At 55.4% G+C, this 18,367-nt stretch overlaps 7 protein-coding genes and 1 pseudogene across 8 annotated transcripts; all 8 read left to right on the forward strand.

The window, feature by feature from the left end:
- Window positions 1–1,967: 1,967 nt before the first annotated feature.
- LBRM_30_0930 (conserved hypothetical protein) lies at window positions 1,968–2,636 on the forward strand (the record flags this gene model as incomplete). Its single annotated transcript, XM_001566676.1, has 1 exon — window positions 1,968–2,636. One exon carries the CDS (start codon window positions 1,968–1,970, stop codon window positions 2,634–2,636), a length of 669 nt encoding a protein of 222 aa, XP_001566726.1.
- A 617-nt stretch (window positions 2,637–3,253) lies between these two features.
- Window positions 3,254–4,005, forward strand: LBRM_30_0931 (annotated as a pseudogene). Its single transcript is given in 2 exon segments — window positions 3,254–3,763; window positions 3,766–4,005. Coding segments are annotated over 2 exon segments (750 nt in total).
- Window positions 4,006–5,281: 1,276 nt separating this feature from the next.
- LBRM_30_0940 (conserved hypothetical protein) lies at window positions 5,282–6,037 on the forward strand (the record flags this gene model as incomplete). Its single annotated transcript, XM_001566677.1, has 1 exon — window positions 5,282–6,037. The coding sequence occupies one exon, from the start codon at window positions 5,282–5,284 to the stop codon at window positions 6,035–6,037; it is 756 nt and encodes a 251-aa protein (XP_001566727.1).
- Window positions 6,038–6,969: 932 nt separating this feature from the next.
- LBRM_30_0950 (conserved hypothetical protein) lies at window positions 6,970–9,288 on the forward strand (the record flags this gene model as incomplete). The annotated part of the gene is made up of 1 exon (XM_001566678.1): window positions 6,970–9,288. The coding sequence occupies one exon, from the start codon at window positions 6,970–6,972 to the stop codon at window positions 9,286–9,288; it is 2,319 nt and encodes a 772-aa protein (XP_001566728.1).
- Window positions 9,289–12,059: 2,771 nt separating this feature from the next.
- On the forward strand, window positions 12,060–12,500 carry LBRM_30_0960 (conserved hypothetical protein; the record flags this gene model as incomplete). The annotated part of the gene is made up of 1 exon (XM_001566679.1): window positions 12,060–12,500. One exon carries the CDS (start codon window positions 12,060–12,062, stop codon window positions 12,498–12,500), a length of 441 nt encoding a protein of 146 aa, XP_001566729.1.
- Window positions 12,501–13,353: 853 nt separating this feature from the next.
- Window positions 13,354–16,158, forward strand: LBRM_30_0970 (conserved hypothetical protein; the record flags this gene model as incomplete). The annotated part of the gene is made up of 1 exon (XM_001566680.1): window positions 13,354–16,158. One exon carries the CDS (start codon window positions 13,354–13,356, stop codon window positions 16,156–16,158), a length of 2,805 nt encoding a protein of 934 aa, XP_001566730.1.
- Window positions 16,159–16,933: 775 nt separating this feature from the next.
- Window positions 16,934–17,530, forward strand: LBRM_30_0980 (putative surface protein amastin; the record flags this gene model as incomplete). Its single annotated transcript, XM_001566681.1, has 1 exon — window positions 16,934–17,530. One exon carries the CDS (start codon window positions 16,934–16,936, stop codon window positions 17,528–17,530), a length of 597 nt encoding a protein of 198 aa, XP_001566731.1.
- A 531-nt stretch (window positions 17,531–18,061) lies between these two features.
- On the forward strand, window positions 18,062–18,367 carry LBRM_30_0990 (putative protein phosphatase 2C; the record flags this gene model as incomplete). The annotated part of the gene is made up of 1 exon (XM_001566682.1): window positions 18,062–18,367. A coding segment is annotated over one exon (306 nt), but the record flags the coding sequence as incomplete, so codon positions are not given.

Here is an 18,367-nt window from a genome sequence, read left to right on the forward strand (position 1 = left end):
TTTTGTCTCTTCGTGCAGGATCACACATCGGGCTTGTTTCATATTTTCGCACACTCTCCTTCTCTTTGACATATGCCACCTTCCTCCTCTGCTGGCTGGAGCACAGCTGACTCTTGTGGGGGCGTCCGTGTGGCATCCAAAAGGACCGCCGGAAGGGGTAGCAGGCGCGTTGGAAACACCTTCACTTTCACTGAGTGGCGAACAGAAGGGGTAGAAGCAAGCACACTCTTGCTGCGGTATGATCTTTGCACTCGCCAATTGCCTATCTTCTGCTGTTCTCTGCATTCCCCCTGTTGCTGCCACTGCTGGAGCAGAGAGAGGAGGAAGGGAAAATCTGAATGAAATGCTTTCTCCCTGCTCGTGCATGTGCGCGTTGGTGCGTTTATCGTTGCACCTCTCTATCTTTAGCATCCATTGTGTATAGGTGTGCGTGTGTGTGTTTCTGTGGTGGCGTGGGCACGTGCTCGTGTCTGTGTGAATTGTGTTCCTGCATTGTGATTCACTTCTTTCCGTCTCTTTGTGAACGTCTCTCCTTCTCGACTCGCTTTTTGCTTCATGTGTTCGTGAAGGTGAAGGGTGCAAGAGCCCGCTTCGTGGTGATGGCAACGGAGCACCGATCGTATTGCAGGACTCTCTCTCTCTCTCTCTGTGCCTTGCAAGCCTGTCTATCTGTCTCTGTGCACGAGTTTGTAGCTATGCTGTTAGGGATGCAAATCTACCGCACTATCCTCCCTCCTTTCCCTCATCCTTTCTGTTTCTCCTTCCTGTTAGTAAATACGAGCCGTTTTTTTTTTTCTGTTTGTTTCGCTTCTCTCTCTCTTTTGTCTGTGTCTCTACTCGTTTCGTTGTTTTTATATTTTCGTGTCTTTCGGTTGCTTGTTTTATCTTCTTTCAGCTCTTTCCCTCTGTACGGAAACTGTTCCCTCCCCCCTCTTGCCCGTTCTTTGCAACTCATATCGACACAAGAGGCATGACATCTTTTTTTCTCCATCTTTTTGTATTTATTTGGTTTCTTCCCTTGATACGTTTCCTCTTCTCCCCTCATTCCACTTCTTACGAGCGTGTGCATGTGTGCGTCTATGTGTGTGTCTCCGTGTTTATTTTCTGCTTTCATGGCTGTGATGTGTGTGTACGTGTGTGTGTGTGTGTGTGTGTGTGTGTGCACGTGCGTACTCATGTTGGACCGGGCGTTCTCTCTCCCTCTCTCTGTTTCTTCCTCCTGTTCCTGACTCGCTTCATCAGCGATCTTCTTCACTTTCCCGCCAGCGACAAAGCAACCAAAAGAGATCACAATTTTTTTTTCTTCTTCACTAGCAAAGAAAGAAAGAAAACAAAAAAGGACAGGATCCCTTTTTTGTTTTGCTTTGGTGTGTGTCTCTGTGTGCGCTACTACTACTCGAAGTTGTCTCTCTTGCGTTCAAAGGGGACGACTGTCCTCGTTGTTTGTGTGTGGTTCCCTCTATCTCATGATGTGTAGAAGCTAGAGGGTATGGCGGTGGACTTGACAGTGTGCTCTGCTGCGGCAGTTTTTTAGTCCCTTCTCGGGCATTTTTTTTTTTTTCACTTTCTTTACTGTTCATTTCTCTTGCTGCGATTTCATTACTCCGCTGACGCGCAGTTCAATCCCTGGACAAGTCAAAGCCCCACACACCTTCCCACATAGCGCCGTCCTCACTCCTAGACCGGTGCACCCTTCGCTTGTATTGTAAACGCCATGTCACAGACACGCACCTACCCATACACGAATTTGTCCGGAACAAAGGTTGGTAGTGTGCCGTGTTTTCCGGCATCCGCAGCGATGCAGTAGGGGTCCCTTGCTACCACTAAAACGAACTCTGCTGCAGGCGAATGTATTTAGTCCCCTTAGCTGCGACCACATGCATTCCCTCTTTCTCTTGGATCCTATTTTGAGGGCCCCGTTGTAGATGATTCGAACCCTTCTCTCCATACTCCTCTCTTCTGCTTCCATGAATCCCCTTTCTGGACTCTTGTTTTGCTGGCGCCGTTGTCTCAACCTTTTTCCGCATCCGTTATTGTTTTTTTGCGGCAGCTGGTATGGGTCTTTGTATGCCATGAGGTTTTCTTATCGACATCGTGTGTGCTGCACCTCGGTGCTTACGCTGTGCTTGCTCTGCTACGCTCTCGCCGCGTCATCGATTCCGGTCCCCGCCGATCTCATCACTGTTGCCGGAAGGGTGGATGTGAGGCATGAGGTTGCGCAGTATGTCGTGGTGCGGGTAGTGGACGACAAGACAGGCGTAGTGGTACGCAGTGCTCCTCTAGACGCTACTCGCTCGGTTAGCTTTGCAAACATCGCTTCCCGAGCTGTGTCCCTTGAGGCTACCGTCGAGCTCCCGGATCACTTATTCGAGCTGGATGCCTCTTCCTCTGTCCTCAAGAGCGCCATTTCCACTGACAGCTCAACCACTCCTGTGCAGCTGACAATTTCCACATTCAGCAAAGCCGAGGGCGTGTCGCGAAGGACACCGAGTTCGGCCGCCGCTAGCAGTGTCGCGTCCGCTGTCCTCGCGCTGGTAGCGCTGGTGGCGGCGTGGTACGGCCGCCACAAGATTATCAGCACGCTCGACCTGCCGACCTTGAAGCTGCCGAAGCCGCGGAGGGTGATGAGCTCGTGAGAGTGCTTCTTCAAGTCTACCTCGCTCGGATGATCGGTGTACCATGTGGCCGGGAGCGTATTGGCGGCTGCCGGTTCGCGGGGCTGTCCACGCGTCCCTGCGTCTATGATTAGGCAATGTGTGACGTATGCAAGTAAGGTACAACGCGCAAGAAGGGGAGCCCACAACGCCAGACGTAGCGGCAAGTGAGAGAAAAGACAGTGTTGCGCCTATTCTGGCTGTGTGGGCGACACGAGTGAATCCGTGCTCATGGAGCGAGATGAGAAAGGGTCAGTGAAAACACTGGTCGCTGTGTCGCGTCTTTTTCCCTTCAAATCGACACAGACTCCGTGCAATACAAGATGATGGCGCGAGCGTCTCATTGCACTCCCCTCTCTCTTTACCGGCGCGGCTTCTCTGATGCGTATACTGAGCTACATTGCGTTGCACGAGTGTCTCGGTCAGCTTACGCTCTCTCTCTACATACCACCTCTTCTAATTCACCTACTCTTCCACTTGGGTGTCTCTACTAGTATGCGCAGCAGGACCGCAATGGATCGCTGTACAGGACTGTGTTCTCGCTGCTAAGCAGTACTGTTTGCATTAGCTCTCAAAGCGCATTTATCACAACCGCGTCAATGAATCCATACAATCGGAACATCGTCATCGTCAGCTCCACGATTTACGGTGGTGTGCTGTGCTGAGGCATACTCTACTTCCTCCTCAACGTCTGCGGCAAGCCCTTCTATAATCACCCGTCCGTGCCTGTCGCCATCTTTTCTGTGTTTTGGTTCTCTTTTGCGCCATCGATCCTTTTTATTGGCGCAGCGATCCCGTGGCTGTGTGTGGTGTACAGTAGCAAAGCCGTCGCGCTGATCTTCACCATTGCATCAGGCTGCATCTTCGTGCCTCTCGGAGCGCTTTGGCTCTTTGTGTATGGCATTTGCAAACTTCCCTCTTGGTTCGTGGAGACGCAGCACAACGCACCGTGGAGCGGCAACGGTGTGAGCTTGGGCGCAACTGTTGGTGGCTGTGCTGCTCACCGCTATCGGTACAATGCTTCGGACACTGCTGGGGTAGACGGAGCTGAGCTTGCTAGCGTTGCCAACAGCACGCTACCTCGCCCGTACGATGCGTGGGTGGCAAGTTTTTAGTGCCCCCTGGGTTTGAGGGCCTGAATGCCGTCATCACACCGGTATCGAGCTGGCAAAGTTATAAGGCGAGCGGCAAACGAAAGATCGCGTTAGACACGCGAGGGCATGCCTCTGACCACGCGTACTATGCTGGGTTGTTCGGAGGACGGCCAGCTCTTCCCGCCCACGCCGGTGGTCAGTTCCAGCCCTCCTACCCCGTACAAGAGCGCAGGCTAGGAGCGCATTATCTTGCCTAGAAGAGAGCTGCGTTGGAGGGCTCGCGCAGCGAGGTGCGTGGGGTTTTGTGCGTGTTTCCTGGCGTGACCGTTTAATAGATGCTTCACTTTATCCTTAGATGAGACGGTGCTTTCCCCAATGAGGAGGTGGGTGGCAGGAAGGAGCAGGTCGGTAGTCGAGGGCTTGCATGAGGACGCTCCGTCTCAGCACTGTCACTCTGCGTGGCTCTTTCATGTTTTGCTCTCCCCTCTTTTTTATTTTCTCTACATCCGTTTTGTGCTTCGCACGCTGCAAAGCGGAGCAAAAATGAGGGCTCTGAATCTAACTTTTGCAAGGGCCAGTCCTCAACGCGCTTTTTAAGTGAGGCACACATGGATCTATTGGCGCCTCAGTACACTCCGCGTCAAGTCGCAGTTTTGGCACTCCTGTCGCAAGAGAGAAAGAGTGAGTGAGGACAAACGAGAAACTTCTGAGACGAATTGGAGGAGGTATGCAGTAAGATACCCTTTGCTCGTGCGCTTTTCTGGATGTTGCCCAAGCGGAATCGAGCCTTCTTTCCCTCTTGCTCTTTCTTGCCTTTTGCCACCTTGCCCTTTCTCAGCTACCCACACATCAACTCACGCAGACACAATTACACACATACACACACATACACGCCAATAGAGGTGCTCAGCTCAGCGCGCTGTCACGTTCGGCTGTCCTTACCCCCTCTTTGGTAGTCCTGCTCACTGATGTGTCAACCTTCTCTGCTTCTTCGCCCCATTTCCCTACTGTCCACTTCCTCCCTCACCTCTCACGCCTCTCCGCCGTTTCTTCTTTCTTTTGCTCTCTTCTTTGTGGGCTGATATGACTCTCCTGCCTACCGTATGCTCATCGTACCTTTGCGTACTTCCCCTTTGAAGTTCTTCAACGTCTAGCGCACGTGAGAAGGGACGAAAAAAAAAAGGAGGACTTGCTTATAAATCTGTTTGCCCGCGCCTGAGTGAAATATTTGCGTTGATTTGACACAGGTACCCACGTCGCACCGTCACGTCCACACACACACACTGTAGCCTTCTTGGGTAAGAACCTATCAGTATTGGATAATAGGGGGTATACAGTGCAGAGAGGCGCGTTTGTGCCGTTCCCCTACTCCTCGCCGCTATTCCTGTCTTCTTCGTACGACCCAGCACCACGTCCCTTCTCTGTTGTTGGTGTCGCGCACCGGCCGCACTTGGCGCGTCGTCACCGCTATTTTATTTTTCCCCCGAACGTCACGCTTGCGGTGCTCTTTTCTCTACCACTCTTATAGCTCGAATGCCGAGCAAGGTGGTATCGTCGTCGTACAGCCTGCCGATCAGCGGCGGCGACACGAATGGCAAGACGTACCGTTCCACAGATGAGATGTGGAAAGCGGAGCTGACAGGTGACCTGTATGACCCAGAGAGGGGATGGTACGGCAAGGCACTTGAGTACTGGCGCAATGTGCCTGCCACCGTGAGCGGCGTGCTGGGCGGCATGGATCACATTCATCAGGTGGACATTAAGGGGTCTCGCAGCTTCATTGAGAGCTTGCCGGACCGCGGAATAAACCGTGCGTTGGACTGCGGCGCCGGCATTGGACGGATTGCGAAGAACTTGCTGACGAAACTGTACGCCACGACCGACTTGCTGGAGCCGGTGGAGCACATGCTAGAGGAGGCCAAAAGAGAGCTGTCCGGGATGCCTGTTGGTAAGTTCATCTTAGCATCTATGGAAACGGCAACGCTGCCGTCCAACACGTACGACTTGATTGTGATCCAGTGGACCGCGATCTACCTCACCGACGACGACTTTGTGAAGTTCTTCAGGCAGTGCCAAAAGGCCTTGACACCGAACGGGTACATATTTTTCAAGGAGAATTGCTCCACTGGGGACCGCTTCCTCGTGGATAAGGAGGACAGTAGCCTGACGCGGTCCGACATACACTACAAGCGGCTCTTCAGTGAGAGCGGGGTCCGGGTGGTGAAAGAGACTTTCCAGGAGGAGTGGCCAACGGACCTGTTCCCTGTGAAGATGTACGCCTTGCAGTAAGGGAGGACGGGAGATGTCGTCGTCTTTTTATTTTTATGTTTTTTTTTCTCTCTCTGCTCCGCTCACATCGATCAGCCACCCCCGTATTCCCCTTCTTGGACTTCCGCATGAGTTACGGCCTTTCACGAAACAGGGAGGCGCAGCGTCGCGGTGCGAGAGAAGACGAGGCTTTTCATGAGCGAGTAACCACGATTAAGGAAAGAAAACACACCCATTTAAAAAGACATGCGAGAAGCACCGACACGCACGACTGTCTCTCCTTTCTTCTACACGAAGTCGTCACGGAGGACAAGGCTGCAGGGGCGACTTGCCTGGTTATGCGTGCGTTAGCGCATTTTCACACGCACAAGAGTGAAGGCATGCCGTTGATGTGTCTCTCTCGCGTTTGTTTCCTGCGCGTTCTATGAAGGAACCAGTTGCTGACGTAGTTTTGTGTTCTTGGCACCGTAGAGAGAGAGATAGCTACCCACACAGTGAACAAGCAAAGAACTTAGGAAGCGCAGCTTTTCTTCTGGCTCTTATCGAACAGTCGCTACAGAAGCCGCGCAGCAACACCAAAGTAGTGCATGGACGACGCAATGTCCGCAGAGTTGCCCAATACGGCCACACATGTAAGTCCTTCTCTCGAGCTTTTGCCATTTTTTTTCCCTTTCACGCCGGTACTGCACACGATCTCTTCTCCCTTTTCTCTCTGCATGTGGATGCAGAGCTTCCATTGCTGCCTCGCATTGACACTGTAGACGGGCGCGGTGGATGAAGCTGCAAGTGCTAGCGCCTAACTAAGCACGAAAACTGTGGCGGCCGCTACTGCTGCTGCTGCACCTTGGAGCGACGAGTGCCATCACAAGTGGACACACCCCTCTAGACTTGCGGAGATTCTGCTAGAGTCTTTTCTCCCTCTTACTGTTGCTAAAGGATCGAGTTTGCTTCCCATGTCTGCGGTGAATGCCCTACCGAGTCCAGACGGGGATCGTCTTGGCAGTGTTATCGTGGACGAGAACAGCGATGCAGAGCGAGAGCTGTGCGGTATGGTCGACATGATGATCGCAACGTCCACCAGCGCGCTCCAGAGGATCGCAAAGGATGTGACCAACAGCAGCACGGCGTTTGAGAAGGCGGCGCCACTTTTCCAGGCCAATGGAATCCACATTTTCTCTGGCGAGCCCGACGAGAGCGCCTCCAGTACTGTCAGCCCTCCCGCTGTCGAGCCCAACCTGCGGACCCAACTGGCGCACTGTCGAGACCTCCTCCGCAGGGTCGACAGTGAGCGCCGCCACGTGCGTCGTCATTGTATCTACCTTCAGAAGGAGCACGAGCTTCGACATGCAGAGATAAAGTCGATGCACCGCTACTCTATGGAATCGCATCAGCGCTCGCTGATGTTAGAGAATCAGGTTGCAGAGGAGCGCCAGCGCCGTAAGCGTCTGGAAGACGAGGTGGACGCTCAAACGCAAGAGGTCATGCGCCTTCGCCGTGTTCTTCGAGCCCTACCAGACAACGTCTTGAAATCCCTTAGTCCGCATTATCCTGCCGACGACGCTGCGGCAGAAGTTGTGCAAACTTTGGCCCCGGACCGCCGTTTTGAGGAGGCCTTTCGGGACAAAATGAATAGCATTGTGTATAAGAGACGCTATCACCAGGCAAGTGCAATGCATCAGGCGGCCAGCGAGCAGGTTGAGATGATGATGATGGAACAGCAAGATCCCTTGCAGGTCGCGTCGAGGTGGCCCTACGTCGGTGAGGACGTAACGGCTGTAGGTGCAACGCTGACTGAGTCAGTCGTGAAGCAGGAATGGCGGCGCAGCTTCAACGGTGCCTCCGACCTGCTCGAATCTCCGTCCCATGGGGTTGGTGAATCGCAGCTGGAAGAGACAATAAAACCAACTGCAGCTTCGACGCTTGCGAACTGCACACTCATGCAGTCAGTGCTGGCGTTCCCCTTCCAGTTACCCTTCACGACGGCCACCCCGCAAGACGCGTACATTAAATTTCTCGTGTACCACTCCGCGTACGCGGAGCCGCTCACCCAGTTGCGGGAGCACGTCCTCAGGCTGAGCTCACGTCTCAAGACGGCGCAGGATGCTGGGCTACGCGCGCTATACACCATGTTTACTCGGGTGCTGCATCTCCTTGGATCCAGCCCTGCCCAGACGCAGTGGCGCTCTCTCTACGAGCGCCAGATGGAAAAAATGCAGCGCACACACCGCGAGCTTCTATACGCGGTGATTGATCAGGCGAATATGGCAGCCACCAAGATCCCGGAGCTTGAGCGCATCGGCGGTGCTGCTGCGGCGCGGCGCGAGCACACCGGCGGTGTTCCGCAGCGCCGAGACGTGGGCTGCAGCGCGCAGGAATCGACCACGATGGAAAAGTACCGGTCCTCCCAGCTCAAGGAGGAGCTCGCGCGTCTCAAACTGCACTCGCTCGAGGTGGAGGCGGCAGCACAGAAGGAGAAAGAGGAGATGACTAGGCAACGCTCGACTGCGCGTCAAGATGCTTTGCAGGCTCTGCAATCTCTCAAGGCGCTCTCCAAATGCATTGTATGGTCGGTGAGAGTGCACGGCGCCGCCGACGATGCTGTGTATGACCCTTTCGCTCAACTGCCTGATCCTCTCACTGAGGAGGTGCTGGACGACCCGCGCCTCGCTAGCAAGACGACAGAAGCAACCGAGTTGACTGTCTCGTACGTGCGCCTGCTTGCCTACAGTCATGGCGAAGGCGGTCGAGGTAAATGCGCGCAGCCCCCTCTCGCGGACCCCAGGGCCGCAACGCTTTCGTCCTCGCAAATGTCGGGAAAGGATGGCACGCGAGAGGGGGCGGCTAGGGACACCACCAACATTTTCCGCACGGCCTCTGGCGCCACCGCTTCGTCGTCGTCTCCAAAGGCGCAGTCGTCTCGGAGGAAATCGGCACCGTCAGCAGTGCAAGCGCTTCGCCGTCGCACTCGCAGCAGCTCCTCGAGGTACTCAGACCGTCGACTCAGCACACCGCAACTACCTCCCGTAGCGCGCACCCCAGCGTTGTCGGAGAGTACGAAAGACTGTTGCAAGCGCCGGAGCAGCGGCGATGCCGCATCAGCACCCTTTCCTCCTGCCAGAGGCGGCCCTTCCTTGACGAAGTCTTCGACTGTGCTCTCTTTTCACAACACGGTGAGCTCACAAGAGGCCCGCGTCAAGGAAAGCTGCTCTACGCCTCAGGCAGCTGTCACCATCATCGATCTCGGCTTTCGTGAGAGCGATGTTCAGCGGTAGCTTCAGAAGGGGACGACAGACATATTGCCTTGTGAACCTGCAATTCTCTCTCCCTGTGCGTGTGCGAGCCATCTAGGGCGCAGATTTCTCCGCGTTTTCTTCTCACAGGACAAGATCGTTTTCATTTTCGCTTCATCTTTGCAGCTTTTCAATCCTGCTCTTTTTTCCCTTTCCACTGATGCTCTTAAGGTCTATGCTCTACAAGAAGGATTATGCATGTGTCTGTCTGTCTGTGTGTGTGCGTGTGTCTCTCTCTGCGCGCCCTTCTTAGTCTCTCTGCGCTCCGCGTCCCGTGCAGCTTTTCTACTCTTTTGCTCCTTCTCTTCTCAGACTTACATTTGCACTGTCGCTTTCACACCCCTGTGCTGTGCACCGTCAGCCGTTGTCTTTTAGCGCTTCGGATTTGTTTCTTTTTATTTTTTTCCGTCGCTCGCTGACACTCCATCTTACGTCCTTGACCCTCACCCTTTCTCTGCCTGCACCTCTAAGGCTTCACTTGTCACTTCGCTAATGCATGACGTGCACATGCCTGTAATAGGAATAAGCGAGATGCGCACGCGGAGCCGAGAGCCGGAGAGGGATCGAGGCGAAAGAGTAGTGGCGCTGGGGAGGTGAGGTGGAGGATGGCTCCGTTAGAGTGCAGCCATGAGAGCGCTTTCCTGGTGACTAAAGAAGTGTTCTCTGCATGCGTTCTGTTGCGCCGCCGTTTTACTTAGACTAGACCCCATGTGTACGCACCACACGGGCAACCAGTTAATTTCCTTCTCTGCGCTTCCTCCAACGAAGCTCAGCTGCCTACGCATTCGCATGCCAATCTCGGTTTCATGCGTTTGATTTTCCCCTCTTTCTCTTGTTGGTGTCATTCGCTTGTTTTGCCGTCGTTAGCAGGAACGATGCACTTTCTTCAAGTCATGAGGACTGTCATATTTATTTTTTCCCATCCAGCGTCTCCACTCTCTGCCATACAACATGAGGTCGAACCCCATTCTACCCTCTGCCCGTCACAGACCCATCGCCTGGTGCGAGGGAGCCGCAGGCACGCGCTACAGCAATGTGCCGACTCGGTGATGTGAGCACGGCCCCTGTTGCAGACTCTACCCGCTCCACGCCTCTGAGGCCGCCTCACAGTCGCCCCCATTATGCCGGTCGCCACCTGGTGCCTCTCTCGGGGGTGCCTTAGGCTCCCCACCCCACTAGTCAATGGGGGCCGGATGGGGTAGGCTCGAGCCACGCTGAGAATTTGCCCATCATATGGATGGCACAGGCGTGTTCGCCATCGCTGGTCGCTCCGACGCGCAGCGTCATCCGCGACTTGCCCGCCGACATCCGTAGCGATACACCGCTCTGACTTCCCCTGCGCCGTGGGCATTTGGGTCTGCCACCACCAGAGAGTGGATCCACAGCGGCAGGGGGAAGGGGGGACCACCCCGGCTTCCCATAGAGTGAGGGAACTGAACCCTGAGGTACCACGCTTTGGGGTCTGCCGTCGTCACCTCGACGACTGGTGGATGGGAAAGCAGAGCACACAAAAAGTGCAACCTCAACCTAAGAGGGCCAATACTTTCGATGAAAGCGATTCATCTGCTGGGCTGTTACTTTCTCTTTTCCCTACTCAAGGCCGAAGGGCTCGCTCTGTTTTCCTTTACAATTTTTCTTTCTATGTTTTGTTCTGCCCACCATACCCCGCGCGTCTTATGTTGAAGGCGAACCTCCAACCTGCCGCCTCGTGCGTTTTCTTCTCCAGAAAGCGATAAAAAAAGCGACATATGTGTTATGCCAAGCGTCTAGGAGGCCCCCACGGACACCCGCGCGAAGGGGGGCATCCCTCCAGTTCCGGTAGGTGCTGTGAATGTTTCCTCCCTCTTCTGGAAACGAGTTTCTTTACCCCACCAACTCTTCATTTTTCTCTCCTCCTTTGTTTCCCCACCCCCCGCATTTCCGCTGAGGAGTCTCTAAAGCCGCTCTTTTTTTCCTCCCGCCTTTGCCATTCGCTCCCTCCTCTCTCTCTCTCCCCTCCCTCGTGCTGGTGTGTGTTCGTATTTATCCTGACGCCCCGCTTTGCTCTCCTTTGTGTGTGTGTGTGTATAGGCATTCCCCTTCTTGTTGGCACTCTTTGCCATCATAATGAAGCTGACTCCTCTCCCCCTCCTTCCCACTCTCCCACACGCGACAACCCATTGCACGTCCGTGTGACTCACGGAAGGTACAACGTACTGCTTCTTTCAGCCCTATCTAGAGAGACAAGCCACGTGCGCACAAGTGCGTGTGTGTGTTAGAGCTGGATTTCGTCGCACCTCTGTTTGCTGCAGCGAGGGGGTCATACTGTTCTCCTTTGATCCTCCTTCTGCCTGTCTCTCCTGGCTAGGGAGAGGAGACCTCTGCACGCACATGGGGCGACTCTTTCGTACAACGCCGACGTTAATGTGCACGTATGTGTGTGCACTTTCTCTGCTGTGACTTGCCTGTCTTTCTCCTCCGCAATCCGTCAATGCTTTTGCTTCTTCCCACCCTCCACGCCCACACTCTTCTTTGCCTGTCTTTGATTTCATTGTCCGCCCATGCGTTGCCCCTCAATTGTGCGCTTTCTCTGTGTTTGCTGCTGAGTCGAGCGGATACGTCACCGCTTGTGGAGCTGCATTTCATCCGTCGCTCGAACGGTAGCCATTACCTAAATCTACGTACATGCGTATCCATAAATACACACACACCTCTACACGAGCCTTTTTGCACATCTCTATTCCATTCTCCTTCCCCATCAGCAGAGTACAAAGATGTCGAACAGCGGCAGCGTTTCTGTGGCAGCTCAGGCGGAGCTGCTGGAGAAGGAGAAAACGGTGGCGGAGCATCAGCAGCGCCTGGAGTCTCTGCGTGACACGGTCAAGACGATGGCAACGCGTCAGGTCACTTTGAAGCGCACAGAGCGCCGCTGTCGAATCACTGTAGGAGAGCTCACAAAACTCAAGCCGGAGCACGTGGTGTACCAGGGCGTTGGCCGCGCCTTCATGCGCACCCCCGTCAACAAGCTGATTGACCTGAACAGCGAAGAGGTTGAGCGCTGCGAGGCTGAGGAGAGTCGTCTGTCGCATGAGAAGCAGCGTACCTCGGAGCTGGTCACCAAGGAGGAAGGTGAACTGCGGCGCGCCGTTGAGGAGTTCCGTGCAGTGCTGATGGTGGTGCAGGCAACCCAGTCTCGCAGCCAGCAGAGCGCTTGAGTAAATCACGAAAGCGACACTAAGGTGGGTTCAGCGGTTCGCATGAGTACATGTAATAGTGAGCACAGGCCTACGCATCCCCACCGGCACATACGCACACAACGAAGAAGACAAAAGGAAACATCCCGAAACTGTGCAGTTGCGTACTCAGCCCAGGCAGTCTTCGTTTTTCTCTTCTCAGATCTTGGCGCTACTGGCTGTCGTAGGTTTTGTGGTGAGGTGAGGTGGTGAGAGGAGAGAGCCACGGCATACCTCTGCCAGAAGCGAGGCAGCACGCGTTCCTTGATTTGTGTGAGGTCAGCGCGCTTTGGAGTGATGACTCTGGTGTGCAGGTAAGGGACAGCTTCACGATGCACGTATGCTCTCTCACGTAACCTGTCTAATCAGGAGGCGCCTCGGACCGCCGTGTCACTCACTCGTGCAGTCTACATATTGTTTCCTTCCTCTTCTCCCGCTCACTTTGTCTTTTTTTTTTTAGTTTGCGTCTGTGTGCGCTGTCTGGCACGCAGACAGCGTCTACTCCTTCACAGGATCGGCGCTGTACCGTTATGGGAGCAAGTCACTCTCTCTCTCCAACTCTGTCCGTCTTTTGACCCCCCCTCCACACACACACACATCCACACGCTGCAATACGCAAAGGTGCTAACGGACTAAAGTGGCGTGCATGTGGCGCCGTACGCCTGTTTTGTGGAAGCGCAAGGTGCCGCCGCTAGGGTACAGCAAGAATGACTTTTTTCGGAAGGTTCGCAGCCCCGGTGCGAGTAAGCCATGGCGTAACAGAGCAGCAATCACGGGTGGTAGCATCGAAGTGACATCCAACGTGGATGTGATCGATGAGCATGGGAGCACAATCATGGGCAACCTTACCACCCCCGGCCCTCTCGGCATGCGCAGCCCCCACACGCCACCATCGGCTGCGAGGGCCTCCCTAACCGATGCTCAACAAAAGTCTTTCTCGGCTGGTGTGCCAGCCGCAGCTGATCAGGCAGATCATCGGTTCGGAGCGCCATTGCTTCGCTCTCTTGACGAGCCCATGTCCACTGGGAGTGCTCAGGATAACGTCTCCACAGTGCTTGCTGCTACTGCGACACCAGTGGCGTCGTTTGCAGCCCCGTATGGTGAGGTTGCCGGTGTCGCTCGCGCAGTGTTGCCATCGTCTTCGCCATCTTTGGCTAGGGCCTCTCGGCTGCAGACTGATGCTCCGATGGCCACCATCCCAGTTGGGAAATCGCTTCAGCTGAACGTGGAGGAGGTGGACACGCACCCGTCATCAGAGCCTGTGCCGCTTCAACTGCAGTCCCTGAAGCGCCGCTCCAGGAAAGCGGTGGCAGACTCCATTCTGCTACCCCGTCACATCAACAAGCTCTTCCACAAGATCATGGGGTGGTCGGAGGAGCTGGTCAACCTAGAGGCAGAGCGGGACTCGCTCTCGCCGGAGCAGACGGATGCGTCGGCCCTGGGTGGCGAAACTCCGCGCGTGTTACGCAAAAAAGCTGCAAATTTGACTGATAAGATGAAGTACGGTGTTCTCCTTGACGCATATGAAAAAGATAAGTTTGCCATCGAGCATCAACTGGAGATTGCCGGCGACAAAATGGAGCGCAAGATGCTGGAATGGGAGGGGGTGCACGTCCTGGACCAGGACGCTGCTGCGGAGATGGCGCACGTGCTGGAGAATAAGGCCTCCCTCGTTATGGAGGCTCCTTCGTCGTTCCACGTTCCAGTGCCTGGCCGCGACTGCTGCACAGGGTGCGGAGCACTTTTGCAGAACTCTAGCGAGGACACCTTCGGCTACGTGCGGCCGGGCGAGATCGAAAAGTACGTGGCTCAGCGGAACGAGAAGGCGCTGCTCCGCCATGAATATGCGGCTCGCATGGCAGAGTTGCAGGCCCACTGGGAAAAGCACGGCCGTCAGGTCGGAGAGGAGTGGCTGGACTTCATGACGCAGGAGGAGTTTGACGCTTTCTACCGTGACAGACCTCGCCCCTTCACCTGCCACCGCTGTCACGCCCTGGAAAACCTCGGCGTGGAGGGGCGTCGCAAGGTGTGGTCTGCCCCAGACTTCACAGACCAACTCCGCGCCCTCAAAGAAAAGAAGTGCGTAGTCGTCTTGGTCGTGGACATCACGGACTTTCCGGGCTCGATGGTGTACGATTTGCCTGGTCTGATCAGCATGAATAATCCAGTCATCATCGCAGTGAATAAGATGGACTGCATTCGGAATCGCTCTTTCAACTACGCCGGCAAAGATCGCAGCGTTGCAGCGTGTTTGGTGTCCGAGAGCTACGTGCGGCGTTGGGTGCTGGACATTGCGGTGCAATTTGGGCTACCGCAGCATCAAATCAAACGAGTGGTACCTGTTTCTGCAAAGCGAGGCTGGGGCATCACTCCGCTGATCAGCGCCATCGAAGATGCAGCCAATTTAAACCTCCGGCGCCCCCACCAGCCCCTGCCCACCTACTTTGTCGGTGTGGCAAACGTTGGCAAGTCGTCTGTGATCAATGCCATGGCACACGCCCTTTACGTGCCTCAGCCCCCACACCCGGCGAGTCGAAAAGTGTACTACACAAAGACAGACGCAGAGGGGAAGGAGGCCGTCTTTTGGCGCTGGTACACCCCCCCCAACGTGAATCAGGCAGAGATGCTCGACATACGGGGCCGCCACGACAAGAAGGCATCTAAGCTGATGACGGTGTCTTCCCTTCCCGGCACCACTGTTGCCGTTAACGCGGTCCGCCTTTCTATCGGACCCACAGCGCAAACCGTAAAGCAGGAGCACCAGCGACTGTCGGAGGGCGCGGCCGTACTTGGGAGGGCGGAGGAGCTCGCCAAGACACAGACCTACATCTACGACACACCGGGGCTTCTCCCTCACTGGCACCAGCGGTCTCTTCTTACCCTCCTGCAGATGCGCCGGACGCTAATTCGAACATTTCGCAACCCGCAATGCTTTCTCCTGCTTCCAGGCCACACACTGTTTCTCGGCGGCCTTGCCGCCGTCGACGTCGTGCGTGGCCCGTCACGAGGGTTGCTGTTTCTTGTCTACACGTCTCAGAAGGTGCGCAATGCCATTGTGAATACAGTGCAGTCCGATGCGTTCTGGCGAGCGCAGCTGGGCAAGGCGCTGGACCCTCCCGGCTCGTATGAGCAGCTGCTTACGCTGGACGACCTCAGCTCTGCAGCCGGCCCGCCTGGACTTTCCGAGACCAGGAGCTACCTCTTTGAGTGCTACGGGCGCCATAGGCGGCGTCCAAAGGCCGATCTGTACGTGTGCGGTCTCGGCTGGACTTCGTTCTGCGTCAGTGAGCCCGCGGACGTTGTCTTGCGCGTGCGCACTTTACCTGGGGTCGTGCACGGCGTGCGCGAGCCGCTACGCTTCAAAGACCTCCGTGCACGACGGGGATGGCCAAAGCTGAAGCGCCGCTTTACTGCCAAAGGGATCGAGGAAATGGAGAGCGACGTCGATAGCGACTCCATCAACACAGTGGTGCGCCTCGTATCAGCCCCGGTGACGCCAGCACCTCCTGCGTCCGCGGATGAGGCCACCGAAGCAAGCGTGCACACAGTGGAGCGGGCAGCTCATCCACGCCATCACTCCGCTTCGTCTGCTCCCTTTGCGGCGTTGAAAGAAGACCTGCACGCTGCCGGAAAACTGTAGTGCTTCCCTCCTCGATATCGGCAATGCGCGCTCTTTTGCACAGAGTAGTCATTGTACAAACTGCTGTTTTGCACTTCAGCGGAGCGCTGTCGCGGCAACTCACCATGGCGACTACAACGTGGCCCGTGGGGTGCCGCTGGTAGAGCGCCGCAACGATACACACACACACACCTGGTGGAAGCACGCGTCTCTGTTACGCACTCCTTTCGACCCCTTGGATTCCTTCGTCGCTTCCTTTTCCTTCACACACTGACATAAACTCGTGTTTATCCCCCGTAAGGGGGATACGATTACACAAAACTGTAGTAGGCATGTATGTTTGATCGTGGCGGCGCACTCGATGTTGCCTCCGCTTCGGCATCCCGCTGCCCATTACTGCCATCTCCACCGCAAGCGCGACTCCTCCCCTCCCCATCGACACGGATGCGCACCTACACATGTAGCTCTAGACTCAGCCCAGCTCAGGGCACGCGCGATTTTCTCTTTATGGGTCCTGCAACGTCTATCTGCGTGGCCTCCCTCTCTGTCTGTTCTGTGCTGTGTCGTGTATGCTTCCTTCATCTCCCCCTACGCTCTGTCCTTCACAATCCTTCTCTCCTCGCTTCCCCACCGCCCTCTACCCCCGCAGCTAAGCTAACCGCCATTCACCACACATTCACCTTTTGCTTCCCCCACTCGCCCACCTCTCCTTGCGCAGCCTGTCCACTGCTTTCCACGCCATTCTCCCTTGCTAGCTTTTCTCCGTGCATCCTCCTACATCACCCCTCTCGCAGCCATGGGATTTGAGGCTCTCCACGGCCGCATGGATGTGGCGCTGAACATGCTGTGCTCGTGCACCGTGTTCATGTTCCTCGTGACGTCTGCGCCGATCTCGCAGTTCCGCGGCAGTGGCATTAGAGCTGACGGCAGTGGCGGTGCGAGCAAGCTGGCATGCGTGACCTCGTGGGGCCTGAAGAATGACTGCAACAGCAACCACTACGACTACCGCTCGACGAGCATAACGTGCGCACGCCCGAGGCAGCTGTTCCAGGTAGCGCAGGCGTTTTACATCATCGCCGTGATTGTGTCGTTCCTGTCGAGCCTACTGAGCGGCCTGTACTTCATGGGGATCAAGGCGAAGGTGGCGCTGATCGTGCTTGGATTCCTTGAGGTTGTGGTTGCGCTGATCCCATGGGTGTGCATGACCGCGGTGTGGCACAACGACTACTGCGGCCAGTCGACCGTGGTGATCAACGCGTCGAGCGGCAAGGCGAACGGCGTGCCGTACGGCTCTGTGCTGCGCACGGCGTTCAAGATGAGCGCTGGCTACGGTATGACTGTTACGGCGTGGTGCGTTCAGGTGGTTGGGCTGACGCTGCTGCTTACCGTGTAGAAGGGAATGTGTTGGCCAAATCGGGATCACATGGAGAAGAATGGCGGTGTGGCCGTGATGTGCATTCAGCATCTACGAGTGGCATGTATGCGCTCTTCGGTCTGGTTACGTGAGAGGTGGTACGCAACTGACGAGCATATAATAACACACGTAGCAGAGCAGCACACACGCACACACATATGTATGCACCTAGTGATCAGCTCACGCACCTCTTCTGCTCTTTTCGTTATCTTTGTTGCTGGCTACAGTCCCACGCACGTAGTCACGGACGCTCTCACGGTAATGTGCACAGGCGCCGGCACGCTGGCTTTGCGTTTCTCTCGTTTTCTGTGTACGATTACTTTCCGTTTTGCTAGTGCATGTCGCCCTCAGCTGGGGTGACTATGGGTGTGGTTGTGTCTTCTCTCTCTCTCTCTCTTTTCCTTCTCACACTGCCGAAAAAAAAAAACGAATTAATGTGTTTTGTCTTTACTGTTTTGCTACATTTTTCCCCCTCCCCTCCCATATGAACTACTCCGTCGCGCTGATATTATGAGTCAGCCTATGAAGGAGAAGAACAGCTTCAGTGGCGAGAACGAGTTTCTGGAATACGGCTCAAGTAGCATGCAAGGATGGCGGCGCACCATGGAGGATGCGCACACGCTGCTACTGCTCGAGAAGGGTGGGTTCTTTGGTGTCTACGACGGCCACAGCGGGGCTGCAACGGCCAAGTACTGCGGCGAGTACATGTTTCAATTTGTGCACCAGACGAAGGCGTTCATGAAGGGCGAGATCTCGAAGGCGCTGTACGACAGCTTCATTGCAATTGACAAGTACCTGCACACTCTCCCGAATTTT

This window comes from Leishmania braziliensis, chromosome 30, assembly GCF_000002845.2.
Source record: "Leishmania braziliensis MHOM/BR/75/M2904 complete genome, chromosome 30".
NCBI lineage: Eukaryota > Euglenozoa > Kinetoplastea > Trypanosomatida > Trypanosomatidae > Leishmania > Leishmania braziliensis.